The 27,326-nt window shown below is 42.5% G+C and overlaps 1 protein-coding gene across 1 annotated transcript in view; it reads left to right on the top strand.

The window, feature by feature from the left end:
* The first annotated feature begins 443 nt into the window (after positions 1 to 443).
* LOC126336914 (1-phosphatidylinositol 4,5-bisphosphate phosphodiesterase epsilon-1-like) overlaps positions 444 to 27,326 on the top strand; it is a 419,543-nt gene continuing 392,660 nt past the window's right edge. The window contains exon 1 of the mRNA XM_050001045.1: positions 444 to 592. Coding sequence (XP_049857002.1) covers positions 575 to 592 — 18 coding nt within the window. The 5' untranslated portion in view covers positions 444 to 574. The remainder of the gene's footprint in view (positions 593 to 27,326) is intronic.

Consider the following 27,326-nt stretch of genomic DNA (forward strand, 5'->3'; position numbering starts at 1 on the left):
CCACTTGTAGTTTTAGAATGATTCCACCCGCTTTCTCATTCTGGAAAGGCACGTTTTTCAATCATACTATGAATCTGGATTCATGATACTCTGAAGTTACGTGATTGTGCAGATACATTGGCTCATTTCATAGTCTATTCAGAAACCGACGAGTCTCGGAATATTAGGATTGTGACTAAACGTGGTATCCGTCCGGCAGGAGAGCCTGCTGCTGCACGTGCCCAGCTTCAGCGTGGCGCGGCCCGTCAGCCCCCTAACCGAGGAAGCGGAGGACGGCGGCGGGGGCGGCACCACCAGTGCCGGCGGCGACAGCGACTCGGGGGCGGACGGCCCCGGCGGCGGCAGCGGCAGCGGCGGAGTCGTCACCTGCGGCTCCTGGCGCCGGGGGCAGAGCGCTCCCACGTCGGGGGCGGGCGGGGGCGGCGGGGGTGGCGGCACGGTGCTGCGCTTCTCGCCGGGCCGCAACTCGAGCCTGCTGCGCAAGTGCTACCCCTCGTCTTCTGTGCAGCCGCCCTTCCTGCCCGCGGGCCGCCTCGAGGACTGCCTGCCGCCGTGCTACCACGCCAACAAGAACATGGCCAAGCTCATCAAGGTAGGCCGCCCACGGCTCTCATAGGCGTGCACTCTGTAGGCAGCTCGCCAGAATGTAAGAATATCGAAAGGAACGAAATGCGCGTAAAGCAGAGGCGACGAAGAATTCGGCACGCGAGCAGAGCTGTTGCTCACGTGCCGTAGCTCTCTCGTCCGGCTGCACACTTCCCCCACCACCACACCAAGTTCTCTGAGCGTGAGGAGGCAGAAGGGCGTGGCGGAACTGCGAAAGTGTCGTAATTATGTGGTCACGTAGTCGCACTGCATATGGCTTGATTTCATCTTTCTCAACAACACAGGTCAGAAACAAAACAAATCTTCAGTAATACATAATTTTCGTGCGATGAAGTATATTTTTATCTGGTGCAACCTGCCGGTATGCAGACAGATAATTTAACAGATTAACACAGTCAGGATGACACGTAACCCAGACTTATTTAGTTATATAATCGTAAAATGCCTTTGACGCACATGTTTTGATCGAAATATTTTATCAGATATGCAACTTCATTATGTAGACATGGAAACTCCTCCCGAGGAAAAAATGTAGGCCTCTTGGACGTTTTAACGCAAAATAATTTGACTTCGAAACGAGAATCACAGTGCACATCAATGGGTTCTACCTGAACACGCACAGGTGCACCTTCAGCTGAAATGGCAAACGGTCTAGATAAAAAAAAAAAAGATTGGCAGTATCCTCAAATCGTTAAGAAAACTTGTAATTCTTTCACAGCCATAATTAATTCTTGAAACCCCATGTTTTCTTTAACACCAGTGAGCTTAGAGAAATGGATAATGTCTTTTGTCAGAATTTTTCTCTTCTATAATGCGAATTTATGTTTATATGCATCCCCACCAAATCAGAAATATGTTTTCTCGCCTTTCAGTGGCTTACTGTGGGCAGTGCCCAGTCAATTTCATTTAAAATGCGAGGTCTGCAATCCATTCCGGATGTTCAAAATTTTTGTTCCTGCACTCCTTTTCCATTCATAAATTCAACAATAGCAGATTTTATATCGAAAAATTGTTTCAATCACTCCCCTTGACTTAATCGATGTATGAAGTCTCTACATTCTTCGTTCAATTCCATCGAAAACTGTTGCAACTGGTAGTGGAATAATCCGTGCGTTTTCAGAAAATTTAATGCGTGTACTACCAATTTCATCAAGAACTCCATGCCTCCAGACTTAGGAAAAAATGCTTCCTGATATACAGAACAATGAATCATGTCTGTCGATCATTGTAATTTCTTGCTCTTTCATCGTCAACTAAATATTTAAATTCTTGCTGCCTCGTTTTGTAATATTACTCTACAACAAATTTTGTTGCCTGAGATTATGCTACGGGATATCGCATAATAGATATTGAGGACACTTATCCTTCTCTCCTGTCATTCCCATTCACTTTTAATGGCTTATGACGATAGATCGCTAGACTGTCTCATTTAGCGTAAAGAGCCACTGGACCTCTGAACTTCTGTACGACGAACAAGTAGCGGAAGGTAAACAACGCTGACATCCCGATTCTACAGAACTGAAGACAGCTGTGCCGACGGAAAACTGCTGCATCGCAGTGCTGAATGAAATGTCGTCCTGTACTGAGTACTTCCGAGAACTACCGAGCAAAGCCGAGACAGGCGGAGCCTCAGCGCGCACGCAGCCTGCACATCGTGCCCACGACCAGTTCGGCATGCAGTGGCAGCTCTGATGTAAAGTATTGGTAAATGGCGTGAAACCTGAGATTCTTCCGGCGTATAAAATGTTAAAATAACTTACGCTGTACAGCCTGATTAAGCTTTCGACAACCATCGATATTGCGACAGGTCGACACTTTGCCAATTTCAAACCACAAAGGCAACGAGAAAGTGCTCTATAAGTAAATTTGAAACCTTAGTATGGAGAAATATAACACACACACACACACACACACACACACACACACACACACACACACACACACAAACACTAACACGCACATGCGCGCGCGTGTACTCTAAACAATGGCGCCACCACGCAAGCAAAGATGACCAAAGTCAGAAGGTATCGATAGAGAATATTAATACCCAGCGGAAGAGTTCGTAATAACTCTGCCTCTCTGTTGCTTGACAAGAGAAGTAGCAGAATTCCGCATATAATTAAAGGGAGCAGTCCACTTCTGTTTATAATATCACTTGCGAATTTAATTTCAACTGCTTCCTTAACAACACTACCCCTGTACCCACTTCATGCCAAATCTCCATAGGATGACGTGTACCAAGATAGCGTTCTGTAATAGCCGGTTCAGATGGTTCAAATGACTCTGAGCACTATGGGACTTAACATCTATGGTCATCAGTCCCCTAGAACTTAGAACTACTTAAACCTAACTAAACAAAGGACAGCACACAACACCCAATCATCACGAGGCAGAGAAAATCCCTGACCCCGCCGGGAATCGAACCCGGGATCCCGGGCGTGGGATGTAATAGCCGATTTGCTCGACTATTGTAAGCTATTGTTGTAAGCTCGTGCTCTGACCAATATACGAGGGTAATCCCAAAAGTAAGGTCTCCTATTTTCTTATAAGTACATAAACCTGTTTACTTCTACAACGGTTTAGATTAGTTTACAGCTTGAACACTTAGCTATTTTTCGACATAATCACCATTTCTGTCTATGCACTTTTGTAAACGCTGTGACAGTTTTTGTATGGCCTTGTCATACCAGCTCGCCGCCATGCTGTTCAGAAAGTTATGTACCTCTTCTTTCACCTCGTCGTTGGTCGTTGGAGCTGAATCGCTGGGACCACAACTAATGCTGACAGGTTCTGCGAGACTTTGAAAAAACTCAAACGGGCAATTCAGAACGGGAGAAGAGAAAAGTTGAGCAAGAGTGTACACATTCTCCATGATAACACTGGCCCACACATCGCTCGGCAAACCGTTGCTCTGCTGCAACAGTTTCATTGGAACATAATCACCCACCCACCCTACAGTTCTGATTTGGCTCCCAGCTCCCTAGGTTAATAGGACATTTGGCCGGAAAGCGATTCAGCTCCGACAACGAGGTAAAAGAAAAGGTTCATAACTTTCTGAACAGCATGGCGGCGAGCTGGTATGACATGGGCATACAAAAACTGCCACAGCATCTACAAAAATGCATCGACAGAAATGGTGATATGTCGAAAAATAGCTAAATGTTCAAGCTGTAAACTGATGTAAACCATTGTAGAAATAAACAGATCTATGTACTTATAAAAAAATACGAGACCTTACTTTTGGGATTACCGTCGTACGACGTCCCACAACTGCATGGGTTACGATAGACTCCCATCTTACGCAATCCAGGATCATCCTTTACGGATCCTAAAAGGGTCCCAATCTTAGGTGTCGAGAAACACAATTCAGATCGCATTTCCACCGAAAAGGACCAATCGTTTTGGAAGTGCTTCAGCATTAGACAAAAAGACCATAGACTTCGGTGTAATCTCGTTGTTTTCATCATTCACCCGTTTCAAGATTCCTAGATAGCGCAACGCACATCTCATCTGTCTTCTGCAATAGCTGTTTTCACGGCAGGTGAGTTCGAGATGTGCTACTCAGCAGATAAATTTTCAAAATTTGAGATGACAAGTACCCTGTGATTAAAGGTACAGAGCACCACTTCGCACTGAGCCAGATGGTGACAACTGTTAGCCTGCAAGGGGCGTTCCATGTTGATTAATACTTTATTTTCTCCTGCACTCATGGTGCGTCATTTGCTCATCGTTACAATTGCAATTATGTGGTTCTTTGGTCTAACTGTAAATGGCGGGACAATCACTAGAAGCGTAATACCTGCACAGTACAGTTCAGTTTTCCAACTGTTGGCGTTATGTGAGCGGTAAAAGTCGAGTGTAATCATCAAGGGCAGCGCTATTCAACGCGGTGTACTCTGTGTGCCGGAAATTCATAGGCGATTGGTGACAGTGTATGGGCAGAGTGTGCACCATCACGAAAAGTTCTTTTGCAAGACGACAACGCTCGTCACCATTAGAGTCACAATACCACGATTGCCATCGCTGAAATGGGGTTCCAAGTATCGCAATAACCACCGTATTCTCCTGACTTGTTCCTTTTTGATTCCCACGTACTCGGGGCTATGAAGAAAAATTTGAACGGACATCGTTCCGCAGACGTCCAGGAATTGCGGGCAGCTGCCCTGCGGTGGGTGCGATGGACTTCAGAAGAGTGGTTCGATGAAGGCGTACAGAAGGTAAAGGGGCCAAGTAAGAATAATACGGCAAGTGTGGAGCCCCGTTTCAGTAATGCCAGCCGTGGTTCTCGTCTCGTATGTGGGCGAACGTTGTTGAGTTGCAAAAACACTGCCACCAACGCCTGTGAATATCCCGAGTGATAAAACCCTCCTTCCACAGAAATCACGCCATCCAAGACTGTTCTTGATGGGCACACTCCCGGTTGCCCCCTCACGTAGTGACAGCAGTTGGGAAATTAGACTATACTGTGCGGGCTTACATTTCTGATGATTGTTCTGTCACTTATGTTTAGACGAAAGCTATGCATATTGGCAACTGCAATGATTAGTCAAATTTTATGTATATAGACTGACGCGCCATGTGGAACTTCTTACCAAGGCTTGTATTGGAATCGAAGTCTCCTGCTACTGAGCCACCTCGGCAACGCTATTCACACAACTACACGGATTACAGAATTTGAAGCCATTTGAACTATTTTTGAACCGTGACTCTCTCGAGAAATATATAAAGGCTTTTTTAAATTACCGCTACCAGTCACAAAATTTGTCAACTATTGTATTACTTATTTGTTTAGCGACTAGCTTCAGGCTAAATGGCATTACAAAAACAACTTTACAGTAAGGTCATACTGATATATGACACCTCACATTCCACAGAGAAACTTAACAAAGCGGGACTTTATAAAATTATATGCAGTCATTGCAACAAATATTACATTGGCTAAACGGGAAGAAATTTTAAAACCCACTTTAAAGAACGCAATGACTGTTTCAGTCATGACAAACCGTGTAAATCACCTATAGCGAAAGATATAACTCAAACAGAACACAACATTACAATAGACAACGATCTCAAAGTACTACATAATTTAGAAAAGAGCTGGAAAATGGGCATCTTGGAAGAACTGGAAATATTCATTCAAGACCCTAGGGGGATAACGAGATCCTGAATGAAATGACAGGCTTCAAAAATTCACATTTCTTCTCCAATTTCACTACAGTACCCCTAGAATAAAAGATACGTAACATTACAGTCGTTTGACTCTAGCCCCAGCAATAGCTTCGAAATATGTAAAATAAATAGTTTATATCAAGATGTGTTCAATAATATTGCAACATTGCTCAATTTGTAATGAATTTCGTCAACCTACATCTGTAATACGATAACAATACGCGCAGAAGACTTGTAAACATTTGACACCACATAGATCGACAAATCGAAACCAGCTGTATTTCGACCGCAATCTTGTCCACTGCACTAAAGAGCTGTCTGTTAACATGTTTCCAAGTTACGGCTGTGTTAGTGACAATTTGTGAACAGTGACCAAGAGAGCAACAGAAATGGTAACGCCTCAGCGCATCACAACGAGACTGCTACGCCAGAAGAACAAAATGGGTGACCGTTACCTCTTACTAAGTTTTCTCTTCCTCCACAGGATGGCCACAGCATTTACGAAAAGACTATGTAGCGTCAGTATGACCTTATTGTAAATTGTTTTTGTAATGCCATTTAGCCTGAAGATAAGGTATTCCCTCGAAACATGTCGCTAAATATAAATAAATAAGTAATACAATAGTTGACAAAGTTATGACTGGTAGCGGTAATTTAAAAAAAAAAAAAAAAAAACATTACATACATGGATGACACTGACGTGCCTCCGTCCTCGATTCAAATTCTCACTGCCACACCAGTCTACTTTAAATTCCCACTTGCACACGAACAGAATTGCCGAGGCTCTCCATGTTCTAGAACAGCAGCTCAGCATCGAACGTATATTGGTGATCCTACATGCAACCCAGGTGCAGGTACTCATACACTTCGTGTGTTGGGGATAATTTAAAGTAGACAGAGGCGGCAGTGAGAAGGAGACGTGACAGGGTAATCAGTGCAGTTGTGTGAACTGCGGTGAGCAGTTGGCTTAATGGCTGACGCACCTGCCTAGTAAGCAAGAGACCCAGTTTCGATACCAGCCTTCTTACAAATTTTCACACGCTGTTTCAGTCTACATACATAAAATCACATCTGTATAAGACCGGTAAAGTCTCTGAAATCGTGTCATTTCATTTGGATTAATCAAATGGCTGTCATATCAGTGGAGAGAGCATACCTCGAACTTCTTAACTCGCAATACAGGCGCTCAATATGGGCACCGTTTGTGGTGCGGCAAACGTCAGTACATGCGGAAACTCAATGAAGCCTCTGATTCTGCTGCCCGCTTTGAAAGTCTGTCAACTGGGTTGCCTATCTGCAGCAGCGGATCAATTGGATGTGACAATCGGAAGGGGATGATTTTTCTGCATGTTTTTCACGCCTACTCCATGGTGCGTATCATGGATTGGACCTTGGACAGATGCTCTATCCACAGCTATCTATCATTTTTCTGTATGGTTTCTTTTTCGAGCAGACATATCAAAAATGTGGTTCTAATGCGCAATACTTAACCACTAAGCTGAGCTACTTTCACACACTCGCCCAAACAAGCCGGCTGACGGAGATCCCCACTATCACGGCATATGAAGTGAATCATCACGCTGACGCATACTTTCTTCCTCACACCAACACTTCCGAATCAGAGCTTGTGTTTCTTCCCTAATGACGTAATAGTCGCTCGGACTTATAAAATGGTTCAAATGGCTCTGAGCACTAAGGGACTTAACTTCTGAGATCATCAGTCCCCTGAACTTAGAATTACTTAAACCTAACTAACCTAAGGACGTCACACACATCCATACCCGAGGTAGAATTCGAACCTGCGACCGTAGCGGTCTCGCGGTTCCAGACTGTAGCACCTAGAACCGCTCGGCCACTTCGGCCAGCTCGGCCTCATAACCCGTAATCCTTGCTTCCCACTGCAGGTGAGTACGAGAAAACAGGCACGACCAAAGTTGAAACGCCACCCATGCACTCTTGATACAGTGAAAATAAATTGTACGTATGACATCAGGACACAAAGTATAAAGTTATGAACACAGTTTATACACATAATGTACAGGTTACCAGCATCGCAGACGTCAGTGATGACACTGTCAACAACTGTTTTTAGGAAACATGGAAAATATACCGGAAAAAGGCAGTTGAAGGCACGATGGAATAATTTAACAATATTTGATTTTGACAAACAATTACGCTATTGAATAGTCGTGGCTATTATAAGGTAATAATGTTTATAATTTATAGTAACAAACAGATACAATTTGATTTTGGTTTACATTATTTTAAAAAAAGGTACCGTTGTACTTTCGTCCTCATATGCCCTGCATACTTTTATCAAAACACGTGGTACCTAGATTTGCAGGTAATGTTCAAGAAGTGTGGCATTTGCTGCGCTGTAAAATCGTGTTAGTATGCAACAAGCCGCTGGAAACAAATCTTCCGTGAGATCATTTCACGTAAGTCCCACTGCAACACGAGTTCGTAGCGCAACCATCATCGTCACACTTTTGAAACTGAGTCGGGTTATGCTGGGGGAACTCACCTGTAAATCAACGTACCAAGTGTTTTGATAAATGCTAAGCTTGCACTCCATCTGACGTTGAATACGTAAATTCTAAATCGGTAAGAGTCCTTTTTTTAGTAAAATAAACTAGGACCAAATTTTCACAGCTTGCTATGGTACATTATAAACATTAGAATAGTTTAAAAATGTTTAGCAACTCTGAATCCAAATTCAAAGTAAATCATTGATTTTTTAGAGTTCTTGGAAATCTGGACGAGTGGATGAATGCCATGTATTTAACTTTACCTTCGCAGTATCTAAGAAAGGATGATGTAGCCGAGGGTGTAACGCTGACCCGTACTTTCTTCTTAAATTATATTCGTCTCGCCGGCCGCGGTGGTCTCGCGGTTCTAGGCGCACAGTCCGGAACCGTGCGACTGCTACGGTCGCAGGTTCGAACCCTGCCTCGGGCATGGATGTGTGTGATGTCCTTAGGTTAGTTAGGTTTAAGTAGTTCTAAGTTCTAGAGGACTGATGTCCACAGCAGTTGAGTCCCATAGTGCTCAGAGCCATTTGAACCATTATATTCGTCACCACAGCAAGTTTGTATCAAAAACCTCGTAACAACCTAACTTAGGATCAGTCATCACATTAGCAGCGAACTGTCAGTGATGTTGTCGGAATAACTGTAGCGATATCCTTGACCTGCTGCTACAGAGGTTATTTTCGCATGTGGCGCACACATGTTCACATTAGAGCTATTAGTATTGTCATACGAATGCAAATTAGCTTTCATGAAATGCAGTTCATTCTCCCATAAGCAACACTATTACTGTATGACACGATATTTCTATAGAAACAACGTCACACAATTTGCAAGCGTACTGGAATTCCAGGAACCGTAGTAACGACAAATCACTGTGTTCGTTATCTGTTGGTCAGCTGCGATATGTACACTTTATCTGTACAGCGAATGAACTTTCCTAACTGTAAACAGTATCTCCCAGATAAACATGCCATACGTTCTGACAGTTGAAAATATTAACCGTCCTCGACGAAATCGAATTATGCAGTGTTTTGCAGCGATTCCCGGACTGGAGAAATGAATCAAAGGCATCCGATGTGCACGAACACCGTGGTCCATCCCAGACCACTGTACATATTCCGACATCAACTTAAGCACCTACTTACAAATATTTTGAAAAACTGTTTTGGGATATGCATAGTTTTCTGGTCACGTTAAATTCTAAGAAATTAGGAACAACATTTGTCTGAGCAATGGTCGCGGAGTTCATATATAAGTTGGCACTGAGGATACATATCGTTTACGTGAGAATAATAGTATTTCTTATTAGAAAGATGCACGAGAACAGCTGCTTATAATAATTAATCTTTTTAACAACAAACTGTTTCGGCATTTATCGCCATTGTCAGGTACTTACGAATACAAGTTTAGTGAGATTGTGTATAAAAATTAAAAATAATGATAATAATTACCGGACATTTTATATCTATAGAAACAATACCACTTCTGACAACATTTTAAATGCTACTTCCTGTCATACAAAGTCGCATAAACTATACGAATTTTCCATTCAGTGTTTAATACAATAAACAACCTATCGTTAGAAGAACAAGCAGTTGAAAAAGAACTTAAGCCACTTCGATATATAGCCCATAGAAATGATTTTCACCCCCTACATAATCACAGAATTATACACCAAGTGTAAAAGTCCAAAACAGAACACAATACAGAACGAGATACGCCTAACTCGAGAAACTTTACCTAAACAAAAATGGTTCAAATGGCTCTGAGCACCATGGGACTCAACTGCTGTGGTCATCAGTCCCCTAGAACTTAGAACTACTTAAACCTAACTAACCTAAGGACATCACACACATCCATGCCCGAGGCAGGATTCGAACCTGCGACCGTAGCAGTCGCACGGTTCCGGACTGCGCGCCTAGAACCGCGAGACCACCGCGGTCGGCTTACCTAAACAAACAAACAAAAAATACGATACGTACCAACAGTCTTCCTTGGTAGAATCGGCAACAAAATTAATGCACCCTTTAAAGCCATAAATATTCAACTAGCCTTTCGAATCAATAACAACCTTTCAATAAAATTACGTTCCGCCGCCACTAGGACATCCGAATATGATAACCTAGGCACATACGAGTGCTCTGATGAGCCAAAACGTTATGACTCCCTTCTTACTGAATTGTTTGTCTGTCATATAACGATATACAACACTGATTCTGGGTATCGAAAGTTTTTTGGATGCTTTGTGGAGGTATGTGGTGCTAGATGTCTACACAAAGGTCATGTAATTCGCGTAAATAACGGGCCGCTGATTTGCGTACGCTGTGACGTTGCCCAATAGCGACCCAGATGGGTTCCATAGTATTTACATCAGGAGAATTTCGTAGCCGAGAGATCAACGTGAGTTCACTTTAATACTCTTCAAACCACTGTAGCACGATTTTGGCTCCGAGACATGGACAATAACTCAACCGAAACATGACATCGCCGATCGGAAAACACATCAAGGATGCAGGGGCGCGGGTGGTTCGCAGCTGTCAGCATGTCTCCCATTTCTACCACAGGTCCCATGTAAGCACAGCAGAACGTCTCTCGTAGCTAATACTGCTCCCACCAGCCAAAGTCCGTGGCACACGGCATGTTTCGGACAAACGTTCTCTTCGATGACGGCTTTTGTGATGACAAACATCGACCTAGTGCAGCAGAAATGTGATTCAACCCAAGAACCAACATTATGACATTGATCGACGGTCGAATCGCCGTACTATGCCCACTGCAATCGTAATTGACAATGTCGTTGGGTCAACAAGTGAACAAATCGGGTGGTCTGCTACTGAGCTCCACGTTCAACAACACACCATGAAAGGTGTGCTCCGAAACACTTGTGCGCGCACCAGCGTTGTTCTCTTTCTGCAGAGATGCCACAGATCACCAGCTATCCTACTTTACAGAGCAAACAAGCCTCCGAACCCAAAGTTGTATAAAGAGTCGTGGACGTCCAACCATTTAGTGCCTAGTGGTAGTTTCGTTGTCCTTCTACCTCTTTCTGTAGATTCTCACGACAGTAGCGATTGAGTATTTGACCAGCTTCGTCATTTTGGAGATTTTCGTTCACAGGCTTTGCGTAATAATAATCTGCTCTTCGTCAAACTCGCCTATCTCAATGGATTTCCTCATTTGCACCCCATATCTTGGCTAGAGTGATCCCCCATCTGCTTACACGTTTCTATTATCCCGACACGAGCCTACAACATCACCAGGCGTCATCCAACGTCATAATTTTTTGGCTGTTCAGTGTATAAAATCACATGTCGCATCTGTAATAACTTTTATTTCGGGCAAACAAGAAGAAATCTTAACTTCAAATGTAAAGAACACATTAGGAACGGCAAGAATAATCAGTTGAACTTCTTTTTACGTTTAAAAAGTCAAAACCACATTTCTGATACACTCCCAAATACACTCCAAATCCCGCACAGAATAGCAAAAGGTCTTTCACTGATCATTGTTGAGGAAATTTTCATTGAATTTTTATAACACAAAATGGGTAACTCAGCCAAAGATGACACGACAAAATTTAAGTTAGTAAAATAATATCGCTGCTCATCTGTACAATCTTTGTAAAAATATAACGTCGTCAAGGTGGAACTGTAAAATTACTATAAAACCATAATTAACGTTTTATTTTCAATAAATCTACGTCCGTTACCATCTTCACTGTAAAAATATAACGTCGTAAGAGTAGAACTGTGAAACTACTATCTAACCATAACTAACATTTTATTTTGAATATATCTACGTCTCTTACCATCTAATCAAGACATTGACAGTTAGTCCACTAACGACGTAATATATACTTCACATAATTCTAGACATGGGAACAATATAGTGACTCTAACACAAATGATATTCACATTTATTCACGATCTCCCTAAAACTGCATTCGCAGGTACTTGACAATGGCGACCAATGCCGAAACAGACTGTCGTTAATAGAGATTAATTATTATAAGCAGCTATTCTGGTGCATCTTTCTAATAAACATGTCATTATCTGACATATATTGCGTGGCTGTCCCTAAAGAAGAAGAAAAAAACAATGCTTCTGTGAGTCGCAATTTTTTTCAGCTACAGATGACAGCCTCGCGCTCATACTGCAGAGCAGAACCGCAGCTAAGATCGTTAATGACAGATGTTTTCGAGTTAATAAATAATATACCTCACACGCAATTAGCTCCAGCTGAAGGGAGTTTCCTTCAATACTGCGACTCATTTCTCCTTCACATCTTCAACAACTACTCAGCCGAAAAAGAAATACATTACAGTAAATAACTGAGTTCAGTGGCATCAGAGTATAATATGTGCATACTGACAGGTTAAGGTGTTAGCAATTCATTTGTCATGCTCATCGACGATCAGATGACGATCATGAGGCCTATCTGCGCACCCTCTGTTTTCACTCTACAGACAGTAACTGTGCTGAGTTTAGAGGTGAACAATGTGTGGAACATTCGTTGTAGGCTGCAACTATTCCCCGTCGATGGGTACGTACTTTTGCTGAACAACTTCAGCCACTTGAACGGGGTCGAATTGTAAGTCTGCGGGAAACTGGATGGACTTAGCGACGGAGTGCTATACATGTTGGGCACATTGTACTGATGGCGTGTCACTGTTTTCTGCGATGGTCTGAACAAGGTACAACCACGCCCCACCGATGAGGTGCTCCTCACCTCTCGGGGGTGAGAAGTACTCGTTTCTTTACGCTCGCGACCGACTGCCATAGTGAACTGTTCACACCATACTACAAGGTATTTATTTTACACAGCTGACTGGTAACTAGTATAAGGTACTATTTCACCAGTGCTACCAACACTGCCACGTGGTCATGGGCTTCTTTGTATAAAGAGGTTGAACACTTTCACTACCACTGGGACGTATGTGGCCCACGACAGGTTATCAGTGAACCAATGCCAATCTGATGCATGTTATTGCTATGTATTAATGCCCCATTGGTGAAGGGGTGGCTGCTAGTGGTTATAGAATTCTTGTAATGAAAGATTGCACCTGTAGGTCGTGCTGTCTTCCAATTTCATTGTTAACCCCCTGGTCCTTCCCGCTCGGTGTTGTCGCATGTCGTGCGTGCAGATATGCAACCCAATCAAGAGATATGAAAAGCAGGCTGCAATCGTGCCGCTCAGACAAATCGTGTCAATGATGTGTACGCACGTACTGACGTTTGCCGCATCAAAAACAGTGTCCACATTTAGCATCTATAATCTGAGTTAGAAACTTGGAGAGATGCACCATCCATTGATGTGTGCCATTCTTTATGCCTTGCAGTGTTTGCGTAGTCGTCTTCTGAAGCCCCAGAGGTACTTCTGACTAACACTGCATATACACTAAGCAGATTCAGAAGGATGTAGGTTGCAGTAAGTACTGGGAGATGAAGAAGCTTGCACAGGATAGAGTAGCATGGAGAGCTGCATCAAACCAGTCTCAGAACTGAACACCACAACAACAATTTACCATCCTTCCCCTCGATGGAAAAAGTGAGAGCAGGAAATATTGTTTTGCCATATTGTTACTTCTGATACGGCATTTATTAAAGGAACAATACATTAACGTCTTCCAGTCCGGGAAAGAAACTACGCTGGTAGCGAAAGAGTTAAGTAAAACTTGTCACCAAGAATTTCAAAAAAAGGAGTCTACGTCAAAGCACCCTGAAAGCAAATGATAGTATGGCATTATTGTCTGGGAGACTCCTTTTGGAACAGTTCGGCCTCGTAGTCCAAGTCTTTCTATATGGAGCCCCTTCGTCGACCTGTGCATCAATAATAATGTAATAATGAGACGAAATGATGAGGGCTAAATAAACACGCAGCCCAAAAGTGAAGAAAACCCACGACTATGCTGGGCACTGAACTCGGCACCCTTAGATGTAGAGGCAGCAACGATAGGACGATTTTGCGTGCCTGCCTTCTTATTCCACTAAGTTTAATCTCCAAAAAAGAAACGAAAATCAAATCTACCCCTACTTGGAACTGCCACTTTTACCCACCTATAAAACAAAATGAACTCTCTCTCCTCAGGCGTTGCCTCTAATTATTTCCGAAAACTCTCCCACGGTTAACACATTGTCCTATATTTTTAAATTATTTCTTTAATTTCAATTTATTTATGCATTTTTATCAAATAATTATACCTAGTAAATGAGTGTGAATGAAAATCCTATAAAGCAGAATGTTTCAAAAATTTGATATTCAAAGGTTAAACTAAAATAACTTTGTATATTACTTGTGCTACTTCAGGAAAAAGAATCTTCCTTCAAGAATGAAACACTGGAGTTTTCTTGTCCACTACCATTGGCGTTTCCTATCTCCAGTAACGCCAAAATACCTACAACGGGCTCATGATGCTTTGTTGATGCCTCAATGTATGCAGCTTTCCATGAATCAGTCAGTCTCCTTTCTTCCTCACTGCTTACGATGCAGGTCTTTCTGTCTTTCATTTGATGCTGTGTGGAACGTTACACTGAGCCTAGTTACTAAAGCACTGCGTAAATAATTTGAAAAGAGCGTACGGTACCTCGATTTGCGTTCAAATGCGTTGTGAGCGTTTTGCAGGTACCACCAGCAATCAGGCTCGACTTTCTCCCCTTCGCAGAAGACGTAGTTTTGTGGGCGGAAGTAATAGACATGCTGACAAAGACGGGTCGGATGATCAATCACGCCAGGTATGACACGGAGATAACAAGTTAAGAGCTTCTGTATCAGTCGCCAAACGCTGGACGATGACACGCACATGAATCGAAGTTCATGGGTGTCCAAGAGACGACAGTCGGGGCAAAGTGGGGAGTTCGTTAATCCGATAGTATGCAGCCGGTGTCTCGTCGTATATTTTTGATTGGTGTCTTTAGATACTATGGCACGTGCACAGTGGTTGGCAGACAGTGGAGGTTTATCGTCTTCCACACTCGTGGCCAGTTGAGAGTTGGGTACATGGTTTCTAGCACGTTACGCGGAACTGTCCGCAGAAGGATCGTCTACAAATATTTTGCATTAGACGGGCGTATTTATGGGAGATCCACCACTAGACTACGAGCTGTGGACAATTTATACCACTAACATAACATACACTGAAGAGCCAAAGAAACTGCACCTTCCTAATATCGTGTAGGGCACCCGCGAGCACGCAGAAGTGCCGCAACACGACGTGACAGCATGGACTCGACCAAAGTCTGAAGTAGTGCTGGAGCAAATAGACACCATGAAGCTTGCAGGACTTACAATAAACATGTAAAATTGAACAGCACTTTGGGAGGCATCCCAGATATGTTCAATAATGTTCATGTCTGGGGACTTTGGTGGCCAGCAGAAGTGTTTAAAGTCGAAGAGTGTTCCCGGGACCACTCTGTAGCAGCTGGCGAGGTGTGGGGTATCACATTGTCCTGCTGGAATTCCTCAAGTCCGTCGATATGCACAATGGACATAAATGGATGCAGGTGATTAGACAGGACGCTTACGTACGAGTCACCTATACGAGTCGTATCTAGACGTAGCATGGATCCCATATCACTCTGACTGCATACTCCCCTCCACGAGCTTTAACGGTCCCCTACTGACATGCAGGGTCCATGAATTCACGAGGTTGTCTCCATCCCCGTAAACGTGCATTCGGGTCCGAAATCCCATAACGATGATATTTCGTTGAATGGTTCGCACGCAGACACTTGTTGGTGGCCCAGTATTGAAATCTGCAGTAATTTGCAGAAGCGTTGCACTTCCGTCACGTTGAACGATTCTGTTGAGTCGTCGTTGGTCCAATTCTTGCGGGATGTTTCGCCGGCCGCAGTAATGCCGGAGGATTGATGTTTTACCAGATTCCTGATATTCGCGGTACACTCGTGAAATGGTAGTACGGGAAAATCCCCTTTCATCGCTACGTCGGAGATAGTGTGTCCTATCGCTCGAGCGCAGACTATTACATCACGTACAAACTCACTTAAGCTTTGAAAACCTGCCATTTTAGCAGCATTAACCGGTCTAACAACTGCGCCAGACACTTGTAAGCGCCGTATTCTGCCTGTTAACATATCTCTGCATTTGAATACGCATGTTTATACAACTTTCTTTGCCGCTTCAGTGTATTTTAGCAACATGAATTCATTTATACATGAAACAAATTAATCAAGATCTGTTGTTAGTTAACGTTCCTTACAGCGTACTTTGATTTCCATTTTCTTCCTTAACTTATGACACCTGCAGGAAATTGTCCGTCCGGAAGCTGGATGGAAAATCTCGGGATCTGTGAAGCAACCTCTTGCCGCTGCCAGTCACGCTCCGCTCCTGATTTATTTTCCATCGACGGCCGATATAGAGGGCTAGCCGGGGGTCGAGGCCATCTGCGCCGCTAGCGACTGTCCGGAAATTAAAGACCGGCTCTTCCGCGCGACCAGCAGTCTTCCAGCTGCGCCAAGGAGCTCTGTCTCTCCCTCTGAGTCCCGGCGACAGCAGAGTAGTCGCAAAATTCGTCTGTCGCATGTAGTAATGCAATATTCCCCCCAAAATTCATCTTTAGATTCAATGTTAAGAATTCTTCACTTTCAACTTTTACTACCAATTATGTTATAGCCCAACTCGGTTATCTAGTACAAGTGATGTCCGTTGTCGTAATTAGGCCATTTTGAAATCAGCTTTGAAAATTCGAAACTTTCTGGGCGATTAAAACTGTATGTTGGACATCGACACGTATCCGGAACCTTACCTTCCCCGTGTAATTCTCTTAGCGACTGGGTTATTCATACACATCTGCATCTACATCTACATCTAAGTGATTACTCTGCTATTCACAATAAAGTGCCTGGCAGAGGGTTCAATGAACCACATTCAAGCTGTCTCTCTACCGTTCCACTGTCGAACGGCACGCGGGAAAAACGAGCACTTAAATGTTTCTGTGCGAGGCCTGATTTCTCTTATTCTATCGTGATGATCATTTCTCCCTGTGTGGGTAGGTGCCAACAGAATGTTTCCTCAATCAGAGGAGAACACTGGTGATTGAAATTTCGTGACAAGATCCCGTCGCAACGAAAAACGCCACTCCAGTTCATGTATCATGTCTGTGACACTACCTCCCCTATTTCGTGATAGTCCAGAGCGAGTTGCCCTTCTTTGTACTTTTTCGATGTCATCCCTCAGTCCCACCTGATGCGGATTCCACACCGCACAGCAATACTCCAGAATAGGGCGAACAAGCGTAGTGTAAGCAGTCTTTTTCGTAGACCTGTTGCACCTTCTAATTGTTCTGCCAATCAATCGCAGTCTTTGGTTTGCTCTACCCACAATATTATCTATGTGATCGTTCCAGTTTAGGTTTTTTAAATTGTAATCCCTAAGTATTTAACATTAACCAAAACGGCCTTGTTGTGCTGGTACTGCGAACGGCTGAAAGCAAGGGGAAACTACAGCCGTAATTTTTCCCGAGAACATGGAACTTTTCTGTATGATTAAATGATGCTGGCGTCCTCTTGGGTAAAATATTCCGGAGGTAAAATAGTCCCCCATTCGGATCTCCGGGCGGGGACTACTGAGGAGGATGTCGTTATCAGTAGAAAGAAAACTGGCGTTCTACGGATCGGAGCGTGGAATGTCAGATCCCTTAATTGGGCAAGTACGTTAGAAAATTTAAAAAGGGAAGTGGATAGGTTAAAGTTAGATATAGTGGGAATTGGTGAATACAGGGTTATAAATACAAAATCAAATAGGGGTAATGCAGGAGTAGGTTTAATAAGGAATAAAAAAATAGGAGTGCGGGTAAGCTACTACAAACAGCATAGTGAACGCATTATTGTGGCCAAGATAGACACAAAGCCCATGCCTACTACAGTAGTACAAGTTTATATGCCAACTAGCTCTGCAGATGACGAAGAAATTGAAGAAATGTATGATGAGATAAAATAAATTATTCAGGTAGTGAAGGGAGACGAAAATTTAATAGTCATGGGTGACTGGAATTCGTCAGTAGTAAAAGGGAGAGAAGGAAACATAGTAGGTGATTATGGATTGGGGCTAAGAAATGAAAGAGGAAGCCCTCTGGTAGAATTTTGCACAGAGCATAACTTAATCATAGCTAACACTTCGTTCAAGAATCATAAAAGAAGGTTGTATATATGGAAGAATCCTGGAGATACTAAAAGGTATCAGATAGATTATATAACGGTAAGACAGAGATTTAGGAACCAGGTTTTAAATTGTAAGACACTTCCAGGGGCAGATGTGGACTCTGACCACAATCTATTGGTTATGACCTGTAGATTAAAACTGAAGAAACTACAAAAAGGTCCTAAATTAAGCACATGGGACCTGGATAGACTGAAAGAACCAGAAGTTGTAGAGTGTTTCAGGGAGAGCATAAGGGAACAATTGACAGGAATGGGGGAAATAAATACAGCAGAAGAAGAATGGGTAGCTTTGAGGGATGAAGTAGTAAAGCAGCAGACGATCAAGTAGGAAAAAAGACGATGGCTGCTAGAAATACTTGGGTAACAGAAGAAATACTGAATTTAATTGATGATAGGAGAAAATATAAAAATGCAGTAAATGAACCAGGCAAAAAGGAATACAAACGTCTCAAAAATGAGATCGACAGGAAGTGCAAAATGGCTAAGCAGGGATGGCTAGAGGACAAATGTGAGGATGTAGAAGCTTGTCTCACTAGGGGTAAGATAGATACTGCCTGCAGGAAAATTAAAGAGACCTTTGGAGAGAAGAGAACCACGTGTATGAATATCAAGAGCTCAGATGGCAACCCAGTTCTAAGCAAAGAAGGGAAGGCAGAAAGGTGGAAGGAGCGTATAAAAGGTTAATACAAGGGCGATGTACTTGAGGACAATATTATGGAAATGGAAGAGGATGTAGATGAAGACGAAATGGGAGATAAGATACTGCGTCAAGAGGTTGACAGAGCACTGAAAGACCTGAGACGAAACAAGGCCCCCGGAGTAGACAACATTCCATTAGAACTACTGACGGCCTTGGGAGAGCCAGTCGTGACAAAACTCTACCAGCTGGTGAGCAAGATGTATGAGACATTCGAAATACCCTCAGGCTTCAAGAAGAATATAATAATTCCAATCCCAAAGAAAGCAGGTGCTGACAGATGTGAAAATTACCGAACTATCAGTTTAATAAGTCACAGCTGCAAAATACTAACGCGAATTCCTTACAGACGATTGGAAAAATTGGTAGAAGCCGACCTCGGGGAAGATCAGTTTGGAATCCGTAGAAATATTGGAACACGTGAGGCAATACTGACCTTACGACTTATCTTAGAAGAAAGATTAAGAAAAGGCAACCCTACGACTTAGAGAAAGCTTTTGACAATGTTACTGGAATACTCTCTTTCAAATTCTGAAGGTGGCAGGGGTAAAATACAGGGAGCGAAAGGCTATTTACAATTTGTACAGAAACCAGATGGCAGACATAAGAGTCGAGGGGCATGAAAGGGAAGCAGTGGTTGGGAAAGGAGTGAGACAGGGTTGTAGCCTCTCCCCGATGTTATTCAATCTGTATATTGAGCAAGTAGTAAAGGAAACAAAAGAAAAATTCGGAGTAGGTATTAAAATTCATGGAGAAGAAGTAAAAAATTTGAGGTTCGCCGATGACATTGTAATTCTGTCAGAGACGGCAAAGGACTTGGAAGAGCAGTTGAACGGAATGGACAGTGTCTTGAAAGGAGGATATAAGATGAACATCAACAAAAGCAAAACGAGGATAATGGAATGTAGTCAAATTAAATCGGGTGATGCTGAGAGAATTAGATTAGGAAATGAGACACTTAAAGTAGTAAAGGAGTTTTGCTATTTAGGAAGTAAAATAACTGATGATGGTTGAAGTAGAGAGGATATAAAATGTAGACTGGCATTGGCAAGGAAAGCGTTTCTGAAGAAGAGAAATTTGTTAACATCGAATTTAGATTTAAGTGTCAGAAAGTCTTTTCTGAAAGTATTTGTTTGGAGTGTAGCCATGTATGGAAGTGAAACATGGACGATAACTAGTTGGGACAAGAAGAGAATAGAAGCTTTCGAAATGTGGTGCTACAGAAGAATGCTGAATAAGGTGGATAGATCACGTAAATAATGAGGAGGTATTGAATAGGATTGGGGAGAAGAGAAGTTTGTGGCACAACTTGACTAGAAGAAGGGATTGGTTGGTAGGACATGTTTTGAGGCATCAAGGGATCACAAATTTAGCATTGGAGGGCAGCGTGGAGGGTAAAAATCGTAGAGGGAGACCAAGAGATGAATACACTAAGCAGATTCAGAAGGATGTAGATTTCAGTAGGTACTGGGAGATGAAGAAGCTTGCACAGGATAAAGTTGCATGGAGAGCTGCATCAAACCAGTCTCAAGACTGAAGACAACAACAACAACAAGAAGAAGTATTTACTTGAATTTACAGCTTCAGATTTGTGTGACTTGTCGCGTAATCGAAATTTAGATGATTTCTTTTAATACTCATGTGAATAACTTCACACTTTTCTTTATTCAGTGTCAACTGCAACTTTTCGCACTATACAGATACCTTATCTAAATCATTTTGCAAGTCGTTTTGATCATCTGATGACTTTACAAGACGATAAATGACAGCATCATCTGCAAAAAATCTAAGACGGCTACTCAGATTGTCTCCTTCTTCGTTAATATACGTAGACCAGGAACTATAGAGGGCCTGTAAAACTTTCTTGGGGAACGCCGGATATTACTTCTGTTTTACTGGATGACTTTCCGTCTCACGGCCCGCCTTCACAGCTTCAGTATTACTGGTATCTCTCCGATAAATCCAAAATTGTGTAAATCTAATAAATTAACGGAAACTGGAAACGCTGAAACGGCAACTATTGGACATTTTCGGTTTTTTTTTCGTGTAAACCGCTGATCGCTGTATGTGCTATGCTTAATAACCTGAGATAGGTTGGAAGTACCAGAGAAGCGTCCTTGTACTCCAAAATATCTTCACTAGATTTAGCAGTGTGCAAGTTCATTTGTTCGTGACATGAGGAATGCTGAATTTATCGAGCGCGTCTTAGCACAGTGGTAAAAAATATTCGAACCTGTTTCTCGCTCGCTTTCGTACAAGGAACAGTATATTTTACCTCATTTCATTTATTTCGACGTGAATCGTTTTGGTCGAATGCCTTTTGTTTAAAAGGAAAGGCAAGACGAGACACTTATAGAAGAATAATTCTTCAAGAGTTCAAGGAAATGTGTGTGAAACAAATAAATGAATGCAAATTTAATAGTTGCACGCCATTTTCAACATCTGCAAAAAAGTGTTGCAAAAGCGTAGTATGTTTGGAGTTTAAAAAAATGTATTTACAACTGAAGATTTGGGTAAAGATGTAAGTGCCACGTTTCACTTCCAAGAAATTACTGAATGTGCACACTATCCGTCACTTATTTCGGAGCTGCTGAAATCGGAAGAATTTAACTGCGTATTGTGTAGCGTAATGAAATACAATAATATATCGTGTAATTTTGCGGTTCAAAGTGCATGATTTTCCCATCCTAGGAAATATCCCTCACCCACCATTGACCAACAAATTCGGTGCTGAAAAAGGACGTATTAGCCATGGTCTTGGAGTGAAATACATAGAATTTTATTCATCGTTGGGCCAGTGGTGTCAGTACTGTATTCTTGCTAGTGCCCGGAAATAAGCGACCTGATGCTGTGCTCATTCAGTAATTTCTCGGAATATAAGTTTGGTACTTATCTTTACCTAAACTTTCATTTTTATCTTTAAATGTGGACATTTTAGGTTACGCTTTACCGTAACTGTTATTGATAATGAATGAAATAACAAGTTTACTGTTTCCAGTCACAGTTTAATTTATTCCATACAAAGCGCTTCAAAAGTTTAAACCTTAATCAACAGGTGGATTTATTTGTGCTAAAATGTCGTGTGTGTTGTGTTAGACTCTAGGGAGACCTGTGGCACTGTCTCCAGTGGTCAGAGGCTCCTTTCTCTCTCGTAAAACGTCACATAAAAACTGTCACACTTTGCAAGCAAAGATGTTGTCTTTGTTTACAAAGACTTATCTTTGTTCACTAAATGTGACAGTTTGCATGTGATGTTTTCGAGAAAGAAAGAAAGGAGTCTGTCACCACTGGAGACAGTGCCACAGTTTACCTCAAAGTTGTGTTGCAACACACAGGTGTCATATTGACACAAATAAATCCACCTGACGATGGATGTTTAAACCTTTGAAGTGCTTTGTGAAAACAAATAAATAATGACTGATAACAGTAAACTTGTTGCTTCATTCGATTTCATTTTTATATGTATATATATTTTTGTTTCTAAACATATTACACTTTTTTGTTAGATGTTACAAACGATGTGAAACTGTTATAACGTACAATTCCTCGTGTAAAATGGTTTGTAATGTGAATCTATCATGCTTTTTTTGTTTTCTTGCACTTTGACATTTCACAATATCAGCTTTTTCCCACTTCCAGTCCATAATTATATTACAATGTCCTCGGTGTTGCAACAGACGTATCTGAGCACAAAAGGAAAAATTTTCTATTTAATCTTACCATATGACTCATAAACTGATTGACCAAAAATTGTAGAGAGGTTTGTCTCATATGAAGAAGAGCCGCGCGTGACGTCCGAATGTTGATGCTACATGTGACAAATGGAAACAAGATGTCTGAGGAATGTGTTACGGACGGGTGAGTAAAGAACACGGTAAGACTTAGAGATGTAGCCTAGTATGAACATGTGATGAATATTAGTGCAAGACGGCTGGGTAATAGCATATCCGAGATTACACAAGAATTGGGGGTTCCAAGTACAACACTATCTCGAGCGGATCTTTTATGTAGCAGAGACAACGTTTGCACACGCGTAAACCGCCACACAAGACTTGGGATTACCGGCATTGTATTTCCTTCTGGCTTGGCTGGCAGCAGCGTATGCCTACTGCTGTCTGCCAGCACAATGCACGCCTTGCGACCGATAGGCACGTACAGCCACCTGTTATGGCCACTCGTAATTTTTCCATCGTCGTTGCTTTAAACATGAAACTTTGATGTTAACAACGGGATAGAGTTGCCTAAACAGAAATGAACACACCGAGTGCGTATAATTTGTCCATGTGACATTCCAGTACGCATGAAGAAGTCATTCTGTGTAAATAAGTCAATAACTCTAAAAATGGTTCAAATGGCTCTGAGCACTATGGGACTTAACTTCTAAGGTCATCAGTCCCCTAGAACTTAGAACTACTTAAACTTAACTAACTTAAGTACATCACACACATCCATGCCCAAGGCAGGATTCGAACCTGCGACCGTAACGGCCGCGCGGTTCCAGACTGTAGCGCCTAGAACCGCTCGGCCACCCCGGCCGGCTCAATAACTCTAATTCAAACTGACTTTTTAGAAATATTAATAATGTGAATGCAACGCAGATTTCCACCATGACTGCATGTGACTTGATAAAGTGAACAGAAATGACGTGTGGCTGTTAAATTGTGTCACACAATAAAACTGGAATGTTCGTGCCCTGCTGTCTGTGAAGCTTCCATACTATTGGCGCAGTCCAAGTTGACATTCGATGCAGTGGCTGATGGGAGCGACTGTTAATGGGAAATGCCTTTACGGTCGCTGGCAGCAGCCTACGCACGGAGTGTCAGCTTGGATTGCGCGAATCTTTTTTGTTATTGTTAAGAGTCGCTGGTTTTGTTAACAAATATTGCGAGATATTTGAGCAGACACAGAAAAATTTATAACTTGATAATGAACTTTGGAGGTTTTTCCGCAAGGAAACCAAAACGTGAATGAAGGAGTTTCAAGAAATATGCATAGACTGAACTCTTTTGGTCGACAGTAGGTTGCTATCTGAAACAAAGTCTTCACAATACAACATTTTCAATGCTCTTTTCGCCATGATAAATTACATTTCTCAGACGAAGAACCTCAGAGAGACTGTTGTGCGAAGAACCAGTGTTGTTCGTATGAAAAATACAGCGAGAAGTCTTATGAATTTAACATGAGCAAGAGGGCGGATTCTCATGCTTTGTGCACGGAAAATACAATTCCATAGCGACGGTTCAGCTTCCAGAGATTGGCCGCTGGAATAGAAAAGTGTTGCGGTGTAGCGCTGCAGCAGCGAGATGTCATGCCGCTCTTGACTACGACTGTTGTCGGAATCAGAGTACATTTCTTTGACAAACTACTAGCTCTGTACTCACCGCCACTGAACGCAGAAAAATAAACATATTCACAAAATATATAATGGCTTCTTCCGTAGCTTCTTTTTAGGGAAATTTATCACTTTCGGCCAAGAGAGTCATAAGACACCGCACTCGCATTCGACAGAACGCCGGTTCATATTCACGTCCTTACATACAGATTTAGTTTTCCTTGTCTCCCTAAATCAAAAATACCAGAATGGGCGTCTGGCCGACTTCCCTCTGCAGGGCAAGCTTGTGTTCCGTCTGCCGTCACGGACGAGAATTCAAACCTTTACCTTAGTTTATTTTCGTTTTTGGATACGAAGATAATTAAATTATAAAAGTATATACAGGGTGATTCAGCTAACATGTTCACCTCAAGTACCTACTAAACCATTCAAGATATTATATGAACTGAGAAAAAGTCCTCAATAAATGACGTATAATCTCACTTCATAGTTATGATATACGAGGCTTATTCGGAAAGTGAGGTCCGATTAGGCGTGAAAGGGAAACCACTGTGAAAATCCGATATAACTTCGCACAAATATGTTGGGCAGTGTCTTGAGTCACGTCACTCTTGTCAGTTCAGAGTGCAAAGTGATCACACAGAAACTCCTGAAACAACAGTGTCTCACGCCTAGTATGTGGATCTGGTGAGATATTTCACCTGAAGCCATGCAGCCCACATAACATAAATGTCATGCGTTTCTTTCTTCGAGACAATTTTCAGCCGCATTCTGCAGCGGCAATGAAGTCGCTCCTGCAGCGTTTTCTATGGGAAGTGTTTCATCAGCCCTTAACTGGCTCCCACCGCTGTTCGTCTCTGCTCACATGAACCGCTGGCTACGAAGACAACATTTTAGCACAAACAACGGAAGGCAGGCCAGCGTAGAGAATTGGCGGAAAGCACAGGCGGGAGCTTTTTGTGACGAGGGTATCTGAAAGTTTGTACAACGCCACGACAGATGTCTAAGTCGGAGCGGCGACTATTTAGAGAGGTAGCTGGAAGTTATGACTAAATGTTGCGAACAAAAAATTTTTGATCTTCACTATGGTTTTCATTTCGCAACCGATCGGATCTTACTTTTCGAACAGCCCTCTTATTAATTGCAGAGATATCGGTATCAACTTTGCTTTTTCAAATAGAACTGTAGTAACATCTGCTGCTGGCGTCGTAGTTCTAAACGAGATAAATTCAACGGCGATTCATCGCTAGTTAATTTTATCGCATTGAATGATAAATGCAATACCGGAAAAAATGAACACTCTCAAGAACTGTGTTCAGTTGCACCAGGATATAATATGTGCATAATAAGGGTTTGTAGAGTTAGTTATTCATCTGCACGGCCATTGGCAATGTGAGAATGAGACAGCGCTCAAGAGGCCTGTCTGTGCAGCCTCTGGTTTGACTCTGCAGCTTTTAAGTGCTGAGTTTAGAGGTGAAGAGTGTTTCCAGCATTCATTCTAGGGTACAACCATGCGCCACTGACGAGTACGTACCTGTTGACCAGCTTCAGCCTTTTGAACGGGCTTGCATTGTGGACTCTTGGGAAGCGTATGCTGCAAATCTTCGGCACATCGTATCGGTAGAGCGTCGCTGCTTTAAACAGTGGTCTGTGGAAAATTTCTACACTTGAGACCATAATCTGAACATCTGCTTAGTACACACGCACGTCAGATCGAAGCACTGTGCGAGCAGCGGTGGCTGGCCGAACATCATCTAGAGACAAAATCCGGGGACATGTTGCACCTGCTACGTCATCAAGTACCACTGCCTTTTACCAGGCTACCACTGGCACCACGACAACTAGAAGCATGGCTACCCTGATGTCGTGAAAGAGTTGCCTGGAAAGTGGAATGGCGCTCTGTTGTCTTCAGTGCTGAGAGTTCTGCCCGTTTCTGTGATGTTCGTGCAGGGCAACGTAAGCAGTGCGCATTGCACATGTTTTTATCCCTGTGCTACTGCCATTTACTCGACAGCAAGGCGATGTGCTTTCTCAGCATGATAACGCACGCCCACGTACGGCTGCTGCATCGCAAAGTGCTCTTCATAGCTTACAACAGCTGCCATGGTCAGCAAGATCTTCCCCCAACTGAACACGTATGGGAGGAGATGAAGCGGGAACTTAGTTTTCTCCAGGACTTGCAAGAACCATTGCCGGCTTTCAACAAAAAGCCCAAGATGCTTGGGACTTTGTCTCACAGGATGCTATTCGGCACCTTTGTGATCCTTCGCATGCGAGAATACACGCGTGCGTTTCAGTCAGGCTGGGGTACAATGTGTACTAATGTTACTGTTTCTGTTGCCTTAACAATGCGTTTCATTTGGTCTGAATTTATCACATACTCCTACAATAGTGAGCTATCTGTGACCTCACTTTTCAATAAAACTACCTTGTCTTTGAGGGTATTGCATTTTTTTCCGGCAATGTGTCTTTTCTAACTACTTTTGAGAGAAAGTATTTAGCATTGTTTAGCAGGATCTTTTGCAATGGCCACCACGGTAACGTCTCTTCCAGTGATGACATTATGATTGAGAAAGAGGTGAATTACAACGCTTCGGTTTCGTCTCAAGTTTGCGATTACATCTTGGGGTGAATGTGGCGATCAATAGACATGTTCACCCCTAATAATGAGTACTACCACAACAATCTCGTATGCAGCTTCACGTTCTAATTCGGCAATATGGGTTTTTCGTCTGTTACAAGGCACAAATCACACTACATTTTCTCTATGCACTTAGATCTGTGGAATTTTAGGTTTTTAACCAGATATGTGTACT

The sequence above is a fragment of the Schistocerca gregaria genome, chromosome 2 (assembly GCF_023897955.1).
Source record: "Schistocerca gregaria isolate iqSchGreg1 chromosome 2, iqSchGreg1.2, whole genome shotgun sequence".
NCBI lineage: Eukaryota > Metazoa > Arthropoda > Insecta > Orthoptera > Acrididae > Schistocerca > Schistocerca gregaria.